The following is an 18,274-nucleotide window of genomic DNA, read 5'->3' as shown; positions in this document are numbered from 1 at the left end:
AGATCCCTAGATCTGAGCGAGGTCCGGAATATTTTCAAAATTGCAAAAATGTTTAAAATATTTTAAAAAATACCTATTTTATCTGAGTTTTTTACTTATATCTTGGAACCTATGCATTTTGGAAGAATATTGAAGAGGAAAAAAGAGGAAAAAATGTTTTAGAATTGAATTTTGCACAATATACTGTAAGTTAAAAATATTTAAATTTATTACCGATGTTGCAAAATAGCAATAATTGGTGAAAAAAAAAGGCAAAATAAACTTTAGAGTGTAATAAAAAAACATAATTTCATTAAAATCGGTTCTATAGTTTTCGCAAAATAATTTTTTGAAAAATATTTTGATAAAAAATTGGGAATTTTTAAAATTTTTTCACATAGAAAAGACCGCTCAACCTTTCAAATGGTTTTTAAAAAAATTGAAATCGGTAGATTAGGACGGTCACAGTAAATTTTTAAAGTTTACACTTTTTTTATTTTTAAACAATTAGATTACATCTATCAATTTGCAATTTAGTTTTTTTCAAAAATTATAATTGAAATAATTTTTAATTTTGCCGAAATTTAGTTGCCAGCATGAAGAAAATAAAATTACTGACCACCTGCCCTGTACACATGGGCGTAGTCAGGGGGAGGGGGCAGGGGTATGCACGGCCCACCCCAGGAAGCCTGGTACCCACTCCACAAAAAAAGATCTAATATTATGCTTTGTCATATCGGTGACTGGGTATGAGAGCCCTTTTTCCATAGAACTTGTAGCCCTGCTCGGTCCACCCCAAGCAAATATTGTAACTACGCCCATGTCTGTAGGTACATAAAATGTTTTTTGAATTTGAAAAGCAAAACGTTATTTATTTAAAAAGTAACATCTTGTATAGTCTTTCCGATATCAATTGAAGAACCAAGGGAATGACAGTATGTACCAGGTTCGGTCGCTGACGCAGCAATTCGGCATTGAAATATTTGAAAAACTTGTTCCCATATTTATGTAGCCATACCCATATACAGTTCTAGTCGAACTAATAAACGTGGAGGTGGTAGAAATGTATACGGCCAGTTGAAGAATGCGATTGCGGGCAAACTAAATACAAATACAGTTGCATTAGACCACTGGGCAATAAATCTCAGCCGTTGACAAGTGGTCGACAAATTGCCTAGCAGTGCAGTGCAGCAATGCGGAATTTGGTGTGATTTAGGTAATTTTAATTTATTATAGGCACGTTTTATTAATCATTGATATTACAATTGCGAAAGGGAGAAATATTAATACATGGCATTTTGGAGACCTTTTGAAACGGAACAAAACGAAATTTACAATCAATTTACCATAAAATTGTTTGAGGACATAAATAATTAAAATATATTGTTGGTCAAATGAACATACAGGGTGGCCAAATGAAAACGAAACAGAACCATTTTCAGGAACTGCGCCAAGATTGTAGAAAAACGCTCAGACCCGTCGATTTTAGATTAAAGGGGGACATTCTTTGTTGGTATTTTTTACTCCGCCATTTTCACCCCCAAGCAAGGGTAAGCATCACCCCAAAATATTTAAATGACATTTTAAAATTTAAATTATGTTTAGTTGCTTACTTACTACCTAGTTGATTAAATGTTCAAACTGATGACCGCCCGCTTCCATACTAGAATAAAGATTTTGTTCGAAACGTTCGTGCACATTCCGAAGCATTTCCGGAGTGATTCGACGGCATTCGTCGACGATTCTTTGACGCAAATCTTCCAGCGACGCTGGCTGTGTTTTATAGATTTTACTTTTTAGGTATCCCCACAAAAAGAAATCAAGGGGCGATAAATCCGGTGATCGTGGAGGCCACTCAATGCTGCCTCTTCTCCCAATCCAATTCCGTAGAAACCGTTGGTCCAAATACTGACACACAATTAACGCATAAAGGCGGAAATACACATGCCTCTTGCTTGCACAACAGCATGCAAGTAGCTTGCAAGAGATAGCTCCTGGTACGTGTATTTATTAAATGGCATGCCTGTAGAAGGCGCGCAAGTAAATTGCACATCATTTGATTTTTTGGCATGCAATGTGAGGCGGGGGGTTTCGGGGGAGTTGAAGCGGCATGTCGGAACGTGTCTACTTGCTACTTACTGACATGCCAATAAGCCATATACTAACGAGGCATTCCATTTTACTTGCAAATTTATCAGCAGTGTGCCATCCGCCGGCATATGCTATTTCTTAGTTACTTACCTATTTTACTACTACTATTTTACTTTTACTATTTCCGCCTTAATGCGGAGGAGCACCGTCCTGTTGAAAAATAAAATGATCTTCATCATACTCTGGAACATTTTCAATAATATCAGTCAAGGCAAGGTCAATAGCGTCTTCCAGTAATTGCAAATACATTTGGCCAGTTAAATTACCAGGTAGAAAGAAAGGACCCACCAGCCGGTCACCGAAAATTCCAGCCCATACATTTAATTTTCTCGCTTGTTGTGTATGCACTTCGTGAAAAACTCTTGGGTTTGGGTCGGACCAATAGCGGCAATTGTGACGATTTACCGTCCCGTTCCAGAAAAAACTGCATTCATCAGAAAAAAAGATGTTAAAAAGGAACTGTGGATCATTCCCTGCTCGCTCACTCATTATTTCGCAAAATTGCAAACGGCGGTCATCCTCATCCTCCAAGTTCCTGGACTAAATGTATTTTGTACGGATGGAATTTATTCTTCTTCAAAATGGTTTGTATGCTAGTTTGATTGATCCCAGACACAGATGCCAACTGCCTTGTACTTAATGTAGGATCAAGATGAACTTGTCCCAAAACTGCAACTTCACTAGCTTCATTGACTATAGGTTTTTCAATTTATCGTTTTTTATTGACTACGTTCCGTCTCTTGAAATTTGTTTACTAACTCTAGAACATATTTCCTTCTGACGTGTCGATCATGATGTTCATTAAATAGCTGAGCTGTTCTATTCGCACATTTATTGTTCTTAAAGTAAAGCGAAATGATATCCTTTCCGCAATGGAATAAACGATAGTGTTTAATTTTCAAAAACACAATTAAACAAACTACCAACCAACGCTTCCAAATAATACTAGAAAATAATTTGGAATCCACTAATTTTACGTTCATTGTGTGTGTATTGCAATCATTTCTGTTTTTTACAATTGTGTTTTTTTACGAGTGATAACAAATCGCCAAAAACCAATGTAACGCAAGAAATACTAAATTTATGCCATTGGCGTATTTAACTCGAATTATTGACATTTTTACCGTTACTAATTGTTTGTACATAAGTTTCAACTTTAGAATAAAAATTCTTAATAAGTGCGGCGGAATTATAAAATTTAAAGTCTGTTGTAAAGAGAATTGTAAGAGCTTTCAAAAGAAATATTACTCAACCCCCAATTCCATTTAAATATTTTGGGGTGATACTTATCCTTGCTTGGGGGTGAAAGTGGCGGAGTCAAAAATACCAGCAAAAAATGTCCCCCTTTAATCTAAAATCGACGGGTCTGAGCGTTTTTCTATAATGTTGACGCAGTTCCTGAAAATGGCTCTGTTTCGTTTTCATTTGGCCACCCTGTATAATATTGCACATCATATACAAATTATTATAATTTTTTACCTTTATCAGAAAACTTCGGAAAGACTATACATAATATCTAAATCACTTTTATATAATATTGTTATAAATGTTCGGTAATCTTTGCAGAATATTTACAAATCGATTTTTAGTAGGTAGGTATTATTATAGTGGAGACAATTTAAAGGTTAATTAGTACCTTCTGTCAACAGAACCCAAGTTATTATTAGGATCACCGAGGATAATTAAGCTTAGAAAGATTTATGATTACGATGCAATTTTAATAATTGGGGACGAATTATAAAATGTAAAAATATATAAATTTAAAATGAAGTAATTTAATAGGTAATAACGTTTGTTTATTATATGACGTATTTTTAAGAAGTCACATTTTTGCATTTAAAATTATAAAAAAAGAAACAGTAATCTATTTGTAAATTGAAAAAAAAAAAACAGGGCGGTATTTGGAATAATTGTATAGTAGGTTTCTTATCGGTCGTTAATTTTTTGTGAAGGTTAATATATCTAATTATTGTTCTACTGTTTGACAAATAAAGCCAGGATTAGTAATTTTTCTATGAAATCTAACAATGTAAAAAAAATGTGAAACTGGAATAGAAAATATCCTATTTTTTCTGTACAAACTGAAATACAATCTGCATCGTTATAATAGTTTATGCAGTTGCGGAAAATAAAACTCCCAACAGGATTTTATTAGTTACGCTCATTGAAACCAACGCTGTATAATTAATACATTGTAATTAATTTTTGCTTTTGGAAACACTAAATCCTAAAATCAACCGTTTTTTGTTACCACACCTCCATCAGAACGTCCACCTCGCCTTCAAACACATCCAGTCTAATTCCGTTTCAAAATCGATCACACAAACTAAAATTTTTCAAACAAGCCTCGTCCAAAATCGCACTGAAGGCACTCGCGCATCGTCATCCGGTACTCTACCGTCTTTTTGGTACTTTGATGGTACTTACCGAGGATTCTGTGTGCCCGTAAGCAGCACCTTGGTGGGAGGGGGCACCACCTTGGCCAAACTGTTGTCCTGCATTCTGCATGTGGCACTAAAAATTGGGACAATTAGCATTGGCTCAAACAAGACTTTTAAAAAAATAATACAGACCAAAGCGCACATAAGAGTTTCAATAAAGGACTAATGGTAAATGTGTTCAAAGCGTGGTTTTTACGTTATTTTATCATGAAAAAATAGTTGGATTAGACGGCAATCCTTGATGTCTTGTGACGTAATCTGGAATGAGTTTGTGTACTTTACGAATTGTTTATTTTATTCTAGCGGTATATTACTATTTCTGGTTATTAAAGTAGTAGTCAGGTAAGTTGATCTTGTAAACGATGAGAAATAAAAGACACTTACTTTTTTATTCCTAGAACTCACATAAGGGACAGGTAACATTCGAAAGAGTGTTAAATTTTCGAGATCAATTACGGACATAAAACATCATTGCTACCGAGTATAAAACTACTATGTGGAAACCGATAAGAAACTGAAAATGTAATTTAAATGTAAATTAAAAAATATTTAATATCCTTTGTCATATGTATTGTTAACTGGTTTTAAACTTTAATATTATTTTATATTGTGCGAGGCAATAAAGTTACAGTAATTTCAAGTGGCAATGGGGTATATCCATATTTTTTTCTGATTTGATTTAATTTTTCAGAAAATAAACCTTTCTTAAATTAATTTTATTCTTTCTTGGACGACTTTTACCTCACTAGAATCTCAAAAATTTTATCTAGGATCACCAGGATATATTTTTAATCTCTTACATGTTGTTTTCATGTTTTTTAAGGAAAAGGAGCAGCAACAGCAGCAGCAGCAGCAGTGTAAGGTAAGTCGATGAGAATCATATTAGGTATTTAATGATATAACAAATAATAACTGATGTTAGAGCATCGTTGTGTATGCGCAGAATAAGAATAAAATGATTTTATTTGCAACATACATCGACCTACTTACAAAATCAAACAGATTATACTGAAAAAATCGTAAAAAGGCAGAGTTTGAGTTATAACCTACTCCTGCAAAACATTAACATAATTTACTATTTATTTATTGGAAATTTATACAATGTGCCCCGGATAGGGTATCTCACTCTAGTAAAAATTTTTATTCTTGATAAAAAGTTTTGCTTGTACTGGGAAGCTATGGCCAGTAACCAAATATGTAATAAAATATATAGAGCGTCCAAAAAATTTCAAAACGTGAAATTTTCCCTAAGTAAAGTGCTCTTAATTTTTGTTTTCGTTAAAAACTGTATTTAATAAAGCTGTTCGAGAGAGATGATGCGTTTTTTAACTTCTTATTTAAAGCAGACAGAAATTGTAAAAAATAAAAAAACTTATTTTAAATATAATACAGGGTGTATTTAAATGGAGGAGCATAAATGATACCAGATATTCCTTGGGTGAAAATAAGTCCATTTGACCTAACATACCTATATCCCAAGTCGCATAATAAAAAAGGTACAGGGTGTCAAATTGAAAAATAAAAAATGGTTTTTCCTTAATAATTTCTACAATTTCAGTCAGAAATGTTTCAAATTTTCTACGGAGAGGTTTTTTAATGATGGGAAAAATAATATAATAATGATTTTTGATTGTCGAGTACGAGGCGCCCTCTACAGGCAATGTTATGCATTGAATATGTAGTAACTTTTTTGCCAATCCCCGTATACAACTTTTAGTAACAAAATATGAAATATTGGACTGTTTTGAACAAAAAAGGTATACTTATTGAAAATGGCTGAAGCCAACCGTTGAGGAGATATTTTTAATTTCATAAATTAGTGTTATGGATTTATATCTCCACGAATACCAAGGTTCTGTATTTTAAAATTCGACCAAATGGGGGCGCAGGAATCAACTGAGACAACATTATTTTTCCTGTTTTAGATTTACTTTACTCTTTTTGTTTATTAATTTAGCATGTGTGAATACACTTGTTGCATAATTTCTATTTAATGTTTTTTTCGGTGTCTATTAAAAAACACATTTTCTTGTGGACGTGAAATTATTTAAATCCAGTATTATAGAAATCTCATATGAAAGTTCAGATGAAAAAATATTGCAAAATACTTATTTATTGTTAGTTTAATAATAAAATTATTAGAAAAAAGAGCAAAAGAACTAAAACCAAGATTCACTTAACAATATTCAATAGATAATTTAAGAGAAACAATTGGCTGACAATAAAAAAAAAAGATTTTTTAAAGGGAAGAATAAACGGACCAATAAGATAATCTATAAATCTTGTCCATACATTTAAACTAAAATTCTGTTGAAATTTGGATGTACAAACTTGGTGAGGATTTTCGTCAGACCATGAGTGATTATTGTGATGGTTCACAAACCATGTCTTCGAAATGACGCTTCATCACCAAACAAAATACTGGATAAAATATTTCTGTTTTCCCTTGAAATGTTGATATACCATTGACAAAAATCTATCCTGATAGGTAGATCCGCAGCAGTCAATTCCTGCACAGGTTGCAGATAGTAGGGGTATAAAAGATTATTATCATTCGCAATTTTTCTAATCGTAGTATGTGAAACGTTATCCTGTGTCGCCAATTTTCTGGTACTAGTTTCAGAATTCTGATCTTGTAAATTGCTAAGGACAACTTCTTCAAGTTCCACATAGCGAATAAGACGTCTTCTGCAAGTACCTTCAGGACGAAGGTACTGATGCTACATACTCGTCATTACTATACATAATTTGTTATTTTATTCAATTCCAAAACTATTTAATATCTAGGACGCAGGTAAATAGTGACTAAAATCAATTAACACTTTAAACTAATACTTCAAAATTGCAATTTACGAGTATTATCAAATGACATTTGATCGATGACTCGATTTTCTTATTTAAGCAACGCGAACCTTGGTATTCGTGGAGGTATAAATCCGTAACACTAATTTATAAAATTAAAAATATCTCCTCAACGATTGGTTTTAGCCATATTTGATAAGTATACCTTTTTTGTTTAAAAAAGTCCAATATTTCATATTTTGTTACTAAAAGCTGTATGCGGGGGTTGTCAAAAAAGTTACTACATATTCAATGTATAACGTTGCCTGCAGAGGGCGCCTCGTACTCGACACTCAAAAATCATTATTATATTATTTTTCCCATCATTAAAAGACCTCTCTGTTGAAAATTTGAAACGTTTCTGACTCAAATTGTAGAAATTATTAAGGAAAAACTATTTATTATTTTTCACTTTGACACCCTGTATCTTTTTTATTATGCGACTTGGGACATAGGCATATTAGGTTAAATCGACTTATTTTCACCCAAGGAATCTTTGGTATCATTTGTGCCCCTCCATTTAAATACACCCTGTATAATACAGGGTGATTCACAAGCGGTAACCAAAAATGAAACCTCGTATTCTTCGGCGAATTTTAAAGGGGTTTTTCGTATAAATTTTTAACTAGGACACTTCGTTAAAAAGATACAGGATGTTAAACCTAAAAAAATATTTTAAATTTTTTTAAATAATTTAAAAACTAGTAAGTGAAATTATTTGAAATTGGGAACATGTATTTATGTAAACATTATCCAAAATCTGAGGCATTTTTCTAAAATTTAGATGCTCCACTGGCGCAGATACAGGGTATATTTTTCTATATGAAATAGCACGCGACTGCTTTACGGTAGCAATCATGATATTTTCAGATTCGTCTTTCAATTTTCTACAAATTACTACGCTCTTATGTTTTTGAGTAAAACTTAAAAAACGAATTGAAATCACTTTTACATCATCCAGTTTAATTATAAAAAAAAATTGAAAATATTTTTTTTAAATTTAACACCCTGTATCTTTTTAACGAAGCGTCCTAGATAAAAACTTTATACGAAAGACCCCTTAAAATTCACCAAATACGAGGTTTCATATTTGGTCACCGTTTGTGAATCACCCTGTATAATATAAAAATAGCTTGGTAGAACAATTTCCGGGTGAGCTGCTTCGTCGACGATTTAGGATCTTGACATTTCGAGAGATATTTTTGCAAGATATCGTTATTTAAGAAAACTACAAAAGTGACAAGAAATCATTTTTTTCCAAAAAATTGTTGAATAAAATTATTTATAATGAGCGTCTGGAAATTCTGAACCAAAAATTTAAAGGTCAACGTAAAAAAATAATGGTATAAGTTCCTAACATTTTTTAAAAACTCAATATGATTGGAGTCATAACCTTTAAAGTAAATTTTTTAAATAAATATTTTGCTATTAGTTTTTCTATTTAAGATTATTCAAAAAATTAAACTTCATATTAACACATTAAAAAAAATTACAAAACAGGTTCTCTTGTCCCAAACTGATAATAACAGACACAAAAGTATTTAATTTTTATAGATCACGTTTTCTGTTCGAATTTTTGTCCTTACAACTGTACATGGTCATTCAGCATATTTTGACCCCCCCCCCATTAAAGTCCAATCTAATTGTCGAAAATACCTCATTTTTTTGCTAAAAATAGTTCATTACTTGAAAATATATAAAATTTAGGAAAAATTCCGTAGAGTTCAATGAATTTTTGGGCTTCATTTTCAAAATGGCGTTCAAAGTTCTCAAAAAACAGTCATTTATAAAAAAAAACTAAACATTTTAGAGAAAAATGTTTCAAACAAAAGTTGCAGGAATTTTTAATTCGGATCGTATAAGCAAACCGGTTTTGATCGATAAATAAATAAATTAATTATTGCAAAAAAACCGCGAAGTCTCAATTTTTTCAAAAAGCTGTATCTCTTTCAAAAATAAATATTTTTTATGAAACTTGGTGAAAGGATAGCCCTTGGTGAGCAAAATAAAATGATTTTTTCAAAATTGAAAAATATTTTATAGTTTTGCAAAAATCGAGTTTTTCGGAAAAAAAGCGTTTTTGTAAAATCCCCATAATTCATAGGCCGCCACATCTTTATGAACGGGGTTGGGCTTAAAATTTTCTTTAATAATTACACTATTATGTGTAAATATTGCGCGAGCCTAAAGTCGATTTCAAATATCGTTTTTTTTTTCGGAGCCGTAAAACTTTGATTATCTTTTTGATTTCAATTCGTATCAAAATGTCGATACTGCCATTCGAAAGTTGACATTTTTTCACGAATTTAAAAAAAAGTCTGTCCTACGACCAACAGGGGCCGACAATTCTTTTTTTTTTTCGAAAAATCACCGCGGCTTCATTTATTAATATTAAGGGCTGAAATTTACACATGTTATAGTTGAATACTTGTATTTCAATATAAAAAAGTCTGCAACAATTGGTCTCATATTCTGTTTATGATACCTACTTTTGTTGTTATTTCAAACCATGTCCATTCCAATCGTTGGCTTTTTTTTCTCACCTGTCAAATTAAAGTAGGCCAAACTCTATATCGACGCATTTCCCTTCAAAAGGGCTATCCATTTATGCTTAAAAAATTAGGTAGTGCTATTAAAAAAAAAATGTCGATGACGTCATAGGTTTATGAAACATAGCGTAAAAAAGGTTTAAGCAACGTGACAAAACGACAATTCCTATTTATTAATTGACGTGTTTTAGCGTTTTTGGGAAAACTTAATACAAAATAAAATACGAATTTTTTGGGTTACTTCTGGGACACACTGTATATACATACCTACCTGAAAGAGGTCTAACAATTGCAAGATATCTTATTTTCTTAATAAAAAAACTTCTTTTCGTTTTTGCGCTTATTGTTAGAGATGGGCCCAACAAACCCTATATGATATGCTCGACAGGGAACGTTCTAACCAAATATGTAAAAATATACAGGGTGTTTCATTTAAATTAACAAAGTTAACATCCGCGGCCATTTTGTTTGCTTCATTTGTTTTTCATTTTCGAAAACTTCATAAAAAATCGTGCAACTTTTGTATTTCACATTTTTTTTTTTAACTTTAAAAACAAGAAAGTTAATGGGGGGTCAAAATAGAGTAAATCACCCTGTACTTATAACCGAAAGGAAAGGATATTCAAAAATAAATTTGCGCCATAGAAATACTAGTTTTATTTGAAATTTCTAAATCGTCGTCTATTCTCTAATTAGCTTGTTGCTGTTATGATTAAAACATTGTGGTTTTCTTTGCCGAATTCGGTTAAGAGCGTTTCCGTTCAACCCAGGAACTGTCTGATCATCGCTTCCATAAAAACGGAAAGTTTGCGTTAGAAAAAATCATCGAATCGGCTGTTATCTTTCGAAGGTCACCATACTAGCCTCGTCGCTGATAATAAAACGGCTAAAACCAGCCTCGAGCGCTGCATTGTGACAACACTAAAATCCACGGTAGTCGCTGTGGCGTATGACGACATCCGTAATTATGCGGCAATTATTATTTCGAACTGTATATTTTTAGTAATAACAGGTAATTATCAAAACGTACGGATATACACAGCAGATATCGTGAAAACATAACAACAGGTACGTCGATTATTTTGTACGCTAGTGAAGGGGTGGTATATTATTATTCTCCGAACTTCTTGGGGATTTTTGCTGAAGGTTTGCATACAGGGTGTCTCGTTTATACTTCAAGAAAAGCGAGGGGTGAGTTGGACAAACAGTTGGGGTTGTTCGTATAACTTTTTCCTTATATACGTTGCTTTTCCGATGCACAGGGTGTTAAAGTTGTTAATTTGGGAAAGGTTTTTTTCTGGATTATCTTTAAATCGGCTAAAGATAGAATAGTCCAGTCGGCAGAGGCCGAAATGTTACTGTTGGTGACATTTCCTTGATAACTCGGAAATAACTACACAGGAATACTTTAAATGATGAGTACGATAACAGGCTAATTTGCTGACAAAGTATTTTATCAGGAAAAAAAGTTATTAACAATTTAATAGTGAAAAAAAATTTGTTTTGTAGTTTTCTTTAAATAACTCAGCGGGATGACTTTCTATGAAAAAATGCTTAGGACATAATTTTGTTCGTAATAAAAATAGCTACAAAATGGCGGTGGTCCGATTACAAAATTTGCAATAACAAAGCCGTGAGATTAAAAAAGCGGTATAAAACGTCAATTTTTTAAAGTTGATGTAAAAATGTCAATTATAAACAAAAAGTGATACAACTTGCGAAAACTATAGTTCAATATATATACAATAATGACGCTAAAGCCGAAAATCAGGAGAGCAAAACTTTTTGTTCTATAAGGTGTTATACATTCATCGGCATCTGAAACTCGAAACTTTGCCAAATTTGTTCGAAGCTTTGCTGACACTTGAAATTTGGTACACACATAGTGTAAATATGCAGAAACCAAAAGCAATTTGTAAAATTCAAGTATCTTCATTTTTGCAGTTTTGGTAAGGTTTTATACGACACCCTGGTTCTATACGTCACCGTTTTTTTAATTTTTGGACGTATATTCATGTATATTTATAAAATATTCCATTACGGTAGATTAGCCAGCATAATTACCTACAATTTAAAAAAATATATATTTTCATCGTTTAGATCCTAAGCTACTTAACATTTTGCGCCTGTTAGCCATACTCGTACATTATTCAACATATCAACATAAAACAAAAACGTACGTGTGGGGTAAACCTTTAACTTTAAGTAAACAATTGTTTAAATTTACTGTTGCATATTTCTAATAGTATACAAGCGCCGAAGAGCGGAGCTCGCGCTCGAAAATGAAAAGTTAAAGGTTTACCCCACACGTACGATTTTGTTTTATGTTAATATGTTGAATAATGTACGACTACGGCTAACAGGCGCAAAATGTTAAGTAGCTTAGGATCTAAACGATGAAAATATATATTTTTTTAAATTGTAGGTAATTGTGCTGGCTAATCTACCGTAATGGAATATTTTATAAATATACATAAATATACGTCCAAAAATTAAAAAAACGGTGACGTATAAAACTAGGGTGACGTATAAAACCTTACCAAAACTGCAAAAATGAAGATACTTGAATTTTGCAAATTGCTTTTGGTTTCTGCATATTTACACTATGTGTGTACCAAATTTCAAGTGTCAGCAAAGCTTCGAACAAATTTGGCAAAGTTTCGAGTTTCAGATGCCGATGAATGTATAACACCTTATAGAACAAAAAGTTTTGCTCTCCTGATTTTCGGCTTTAGCGTCATTATTGTATATATATTGAACTATAGTTTTCGAAAGTTTTATTACTTTTTGTTTATAATTGACATTTTTACAACAACTTAAAAAATTGGCGTTTTATACCGTTTTTTCAATCTCACGGCTTTGTTATTGCAAATTTCGTAATCGGACCACCGCCATTTTGTAGCTATTTTTATTACGAACAAAATCATGTCCTAAGCATTTTTTTCGTACAAAGTCATCCCGCTGAGTTATTTAAAGAAAACTACTAAAAAAAAATTTCACGATTAAATTGTTAATATTTTTCCAGATAAAATACTTTGTCAGCAAATTAACCTGTATTGTACTCATCATTTAAAGTAGGCCTGTGTAGTTATTTCCGGGTTATCAAGGTTTGACACAGGCCGAACCTCTACCAACTGGACTAGAAACAAATTTGCACGATTAAATGTCTGTGTCTTAATAACCATATAGCAAAATGTATTTTCCTAACAGCAGCGGCTGGATGGGAGTAGTCAAAATTTCTTAGACATCCTGACAGTTTTGCAAACCCCAAAGGTACCTATTCTGGAAAAATTTGTATTAGTTGAACATCGAAAGGATGTACATTTTTCAAGAAAATTGTAGGTAAAACTCTGTGTTCACAGGGAATTACAGAAGTTACATATGTTAGTATGGATTCAGTATATGTAATAGGCCCATTTGGCATATTTTTTTCAAAATAATGAATGAAAACAGAGCTCGTGGAAACGCACGGAAGAGACGTTGTGACGTCATACCGTTCGTTTGCAACTAGCCCACGTACTTGGCTGGGTCTCATACATATCTTATCGTCCTTTATCTCACGAGATGTCTGCACGTGAGAAAGAGGAAAATGTGATATCTCTAACTATGAGAGGAGACCAATTTAAAGTCACAAAATTAATTAAAAAAGAAACGTCATATAATAACGAAAAAAGACTGGTTTTTCGAAATGTTTTTTCATTTTCATTTTATTTTCCACATGTTCCCAACGAGTTTGCATTGATGTAACATAAACTTTGACTTTTATGAATCCCCAAAAATATCAGTCTAAAATATTCAGGTCGGGTAACCGGGCAGGCCAATCCACAGTTGCATCTTGCCCACGTCTAATCCATCGCAAACTGGTTGCAATGTGGTGCACCATCATGCATAGATCATAGGTCCCTCCTAATATTCAAGGACACACCTAATATATCTGGCAAAGTATATTCTAAGAAATTTGGATACTGAACGTCATTTAAACGTGGCGGAAGCTCAACAGGTCCTAATAATTGAATTTATAATGTGCAGTCAATTTAACTCGACATGCAAAATTCATTTTTAATATACTGAATACGTGGGCTCCTCCAGCTCGCCCCTAAATCTGTAAAATGTTTACAACGGTGGTCATGGTTACCGTCGCCCAGCAGTGATAGACGAACTACCCAATTATATTTGATTTTTTTTCAATACTTTGTACCTAAATTTTTCCGCCCTCTCTGTTGTGGAAGTCATGAACCGCCACTGGATGACAGGGAAGCAACAATTTTGAAATTTTTCTTCCGCTGAATTTCTTATAATTTCTTAAATGTGGATAACGATAAAAAAATTTTACTTTCATATCCTGAAAATAGAAACTTCAAGCTACAATTTACTTTCTTTCTGTTGCTCTACGACCATTTTTCGCCAAGTTACAGCCTTTTGAAAATCACCTAAAAATTTAGAATTTTTGTTTATCCTTTAATTTTTGTCCCTGTATTTTTTTTAGTTTAGACTTTTAGCATATTTTTCTTTCAATTATATTCCACAAAATACCCACATTCACGGCACTGATTTCCAGAATAACATGGTTTGCACGTTTTTTCTTAATAAGACACAGTTGATATTTATTCGTATCCAAATTTTATCTTCAACAAACAATGTCATATCGCGTACTATTTATCCATGAGAAACTCACCTCTCGGCTTTTTTAAATGTAAACGGAACACCCTGTAAATACTCATAGTTGTGATGAGACAAACTAATAGAAACATGGATTTGTACTGTTGCCATCGGCACCAGAATTGTGAAACCCGAGCCGCTTGTTTGGCGTACAGATAACATTTTTTATTATTATTTTATCATCCTGTTAACAATAGGATCTCTTCTGTTGACGGTACAATTACGTGAGATAAGATAACATCGACTACAATAATACAGCAGCGCTTGTTCGATACAATTGTTTTCCAACACTCCCAACACGCCAACTGGGAATTAGACGCAGATTTGTCGATTCCACGGCGACCTTCAATTTTTCGAGCACGATATCTATGGTCGACATTTAAAAAATTGCAAAATTACCTTACTGCATGACATATGATACAGGAAACAGACATATCTATACATAAAAAAAGGTAAGGACTTTGCCGGGGATTTGCAGTAGCCAACTAAATCGTCAGAGCTAAGATATAGTAATTTTTTAATTTACTTTATTCCTGTAGACATTCTCCTGTTCTCCGGCACTGTCCAAATTTCGTTTATATTAATATGGAGAATTTTTGACACGTTTGCTTTCAATATAGTACACTAAAGGTTAAGGATGTTATTGTGTTATTGCAATGCTGTTTTTATATAATTTTATCTTAATTGCAAAGATATGTTCAGTTGTAAAATTGAAGTGAACTGTGGACGATAAAACCTCTAAGTGATTTATCTTTTATTATTTTTTTAATTCTGTCCAATCAAGCGTCCCAAGTTGCCCACGTTATGTCGTAAAAAAAAAATGTAATCGAAGTGAGAATGGTGCTGGATACCACGCGTGTACAGGGTGATCAACAGTGCTCTCTTTACTGTTTAATTGGTCGTTGTTCGGTTGTTTCCAAAGCACACCCTTCAATGTCGTAACATACTGTAACACATACAGGGTGGCCAAGTGAAAACGAAACAGAGCCATTTTCAGGAACTGCGTCAAGATTGTAGAAAAACGCTCAGACCCGTCGATTTTAGGTTAAAGGGGGACATTCTTTGCTGGTATTTTTGACTCCGCCACTTTCACCCCCAAGCAAGGGTAAGCATCACCTAAAAATATTTAAATAGCATTGGGGGTTGAGTAATATTTCTTTTGAAAGCTCTTACAATTTTCTTTACAACAGACTTTACATTTTATAATTCCGCCCAATACTTTAAAAAAATTTACACTTTAAAATTTAAATTATGTTTAGTTGCTTACTTACTACTTAATTCATTAAATATTCAAACTGATGACCGCCCGCTTCCATACAAGAATAAAGATTTTGTTCGAAACGTTCACGCACATTCCGAAGCATTTCCGGAGTGATTCGACGGCATTAGTCGACGATTCTTTGACGCAAATCTTTCAGCGACGCTGGCTGTGTTTTATAGATTTTACTTTTTAGGTATCCCCACAAAAAGAAATCAAGGGGTGATAAATCCGGTGATCGTGGAGGCCACTCAATGCTGCCTCATCTCCCAATCCAATACCGTAGAAAGCATTGGTCCAAATACTGACGGACAATTAACGCATAATGCGGAGGAGCACCGTCCTGTTGAAAAATCAAATGATCATCATACTCTGGAACATTTTCAATAATATCAGTCAAGGCAGGGTCAATAGCGTCTTCCAGTAATTGCAAATACATTTGGCCAGTCAAATTACCAGGTAGAAAAAAAGGACCCACCAGCCGGTCACGGAAAATTCCAGCTCATACATTTAATTTTTCCGGTTGCTGTGTATGCACCTCGTGAAAAACTCTTGGGTTTGAATCGGACCAATAGCGGCAATTGTGACGATTTACCGTCCCGTTCAAGAAAAAACTGCATTCATCAGAAAAAAAGATGTTAAAAAGGAACTGTGGATCGTTCCCTGCTCGCTCACTCATTATTTCGCAAAATTGCAAACGACGGTCATAATAATCCTCATGAAGTTCCTGGACTAAATATATTTTGTATGGATGGAATTTATTCTTCTTCAAAATGGTTTCTATGCTAGTTCGATTGATCCCAGACACAGATGCCAGCTGCCTCGGACTTAATGTAGGATCAAGTTGAACTTGTCCCAAAACTGCAACTTCACTAGCTTAGTAGTTAACTATAGGTTTTTCAATTTCTCGGTTTTTATTGGCTACGTTCCCTGTCGCTTTTTTTACTAACTCTAGAACTCTAGAACATACTTCCTCTTGACATGTCGATCTTGATGTTGTTCATTAAATAGTTGAGCTGTTCTATTCGCACATTTATTGTTCATAAAGTAAAACGAAATGATATCTACCCTTTCCCCAATGGAATAAGCCATAGTGTTTAATTTTCAAAAACACAATTAAATAAACTACCAACCAACGCTTCCAAATAATACTAGAAAATAATTTGGAATCCACTAATTTTACGTTCATTGTGTGTGTATTGCATTCATTTCTGTTTTTTACAATTGTTTTTTTTTACGAAAGTGATAACAAATCACCAAAAACCAATGAAACGCAAGAAATACTAAATTTATACCATTGGCGTACTTACCTCGAATGACTGACATTTTTACCGTTCCTAATTGTTTGTACATAAGTTTCAACTTTAAAATAAAAATTCTTAATAAGTATCGGGCGGAATTATAAAATTTAAAATGGCTCTGTTTCGTTTTCATTTGGCCACCCTGTATATAATTTTCACTCAAATTTTTTTTTTTCGGTAAATATTTTTTCTTTCTAAACATAGGCTAATGGCAGTTGCCTGACTCCGCTAATACTTTAAGTGTTGGGACAATTTCAAGTTGTCCGTGGAAAAACAGTAAAAATATCCACCACTTAGGTAAATAATAGATAAACTGCCTACTACTTATTGAATGGACTGTTCTAATGAATTCTAAGTACATGTACTGCTGATATTTTAACAATTATCATAAATGGTTGGCTCATTAGGGATATATTATTTACTTTACTAACAGATAGCGAGCCGTAATTTTCTAGGTATTTGATGAAAAATATATAGAACCCTCACTTTGACCTACTTATCCTTTACACAACACAGGTCAGTGGCATGAGAGTCTTTAAGCTTTTCAAATTGGCAGTAATATAAAGCAGCTTTAAATTGAGTATTGTACAGTTATATTTTAAAATTTATTTGTAAGAAGTATAATATAACGAGCGTTCAAATAAAAACGTGGTCGAAGTTGGCTCTGACACATTGGACGTAGGGAGTAGCTTATAGCGACCAACTTAACCTCATTTCTCAACGAGCTGTATAGCAGCTGTCAGTTTCAATAACGTTAATGACTATATAACTTTATTTTAAAGAATAATCGTGATAACAATAACAAACAATTAAAGGAGCTGCGGAAAGTGTCCCCCTCCTTGTTATAACAATAAATTAAAGCAGCTGCTGAAAGTGTCCCCCTCCTTGTTCCAAGCACTTTTCACACCTGTTCCTCAAAGAATTAAAGACATTTTCTAAGATGCTCGGGGTATTGTTAATTTCACGAATCTTGTCTATAAGTCGAGCCTGCAGATGGTTTAAATCAGGAATAGGCAGTTCAAAAATAGTGTTTTTAAGGTAAGGCCACAAAAAGAAATCACACGGCGTAATATCACATGACCTCGGTGGAAATTC

General features: G+C 33.2%; 1 protein-coding gene across 4 annotated transcripts in view; it reads right to left on the bottom strand.

Moving 5' to 3' along the window:
- LOC108903748 (uncharacterized protein PFB0145c) overlaps positions 1–18,274 on the bottom strand; it is a 62,351-nt gene that overhangs the window by 9,252 nt on the left and 34,825 nt on the right. For 3 of the 4 annotated variants that reach the window (XM_018706036.1, XM_018706038.1, XM_018706037.1), the window contains exons 1-2: positions 4,956–5,028; positions 4,558–4,644 (exon numbers count right to left, since the gene is read on the bottom strand). In XM_018706036.1, coding sequence (XP_018561552.1) covers positions 4,558–4,644; positions 4,956–4,994 — 126 coding nt within the window. In that variant the 5' untranslated portion in view covers positions 4,995–5,028. Of the gene's footprint in view, positions 1–4,557; positions 4,645–4,955; positions 5,029–18,274 lie in introns of those variants that run through there. The other variant, XM_018706039.2, reaches the window with a different exon arrangement.

Source organism: Anoplophora glabripennis, unplaced genomic scaffold (assembly GCF_000390285.2).
Source record: "Anoplophora glabripennis isolate ALB-LARVAE unplaced genomic scaffold, Agla_2.0 scaffold169, whole genome shotgun sequence".
In the NCBI taxonomy this organism is placed as follows: domain Eukaryota; kingdom Metazoa; phylum Arthropoda; class Insecta; order Coleoptera; family Cerambycidae; genus Anoplophora; species Anoplophora glabripennis.
Note: the sequence above shows the minus strand (reverse complement) of the source record. Positions and strands in the feature narration are given on the sequence as shown.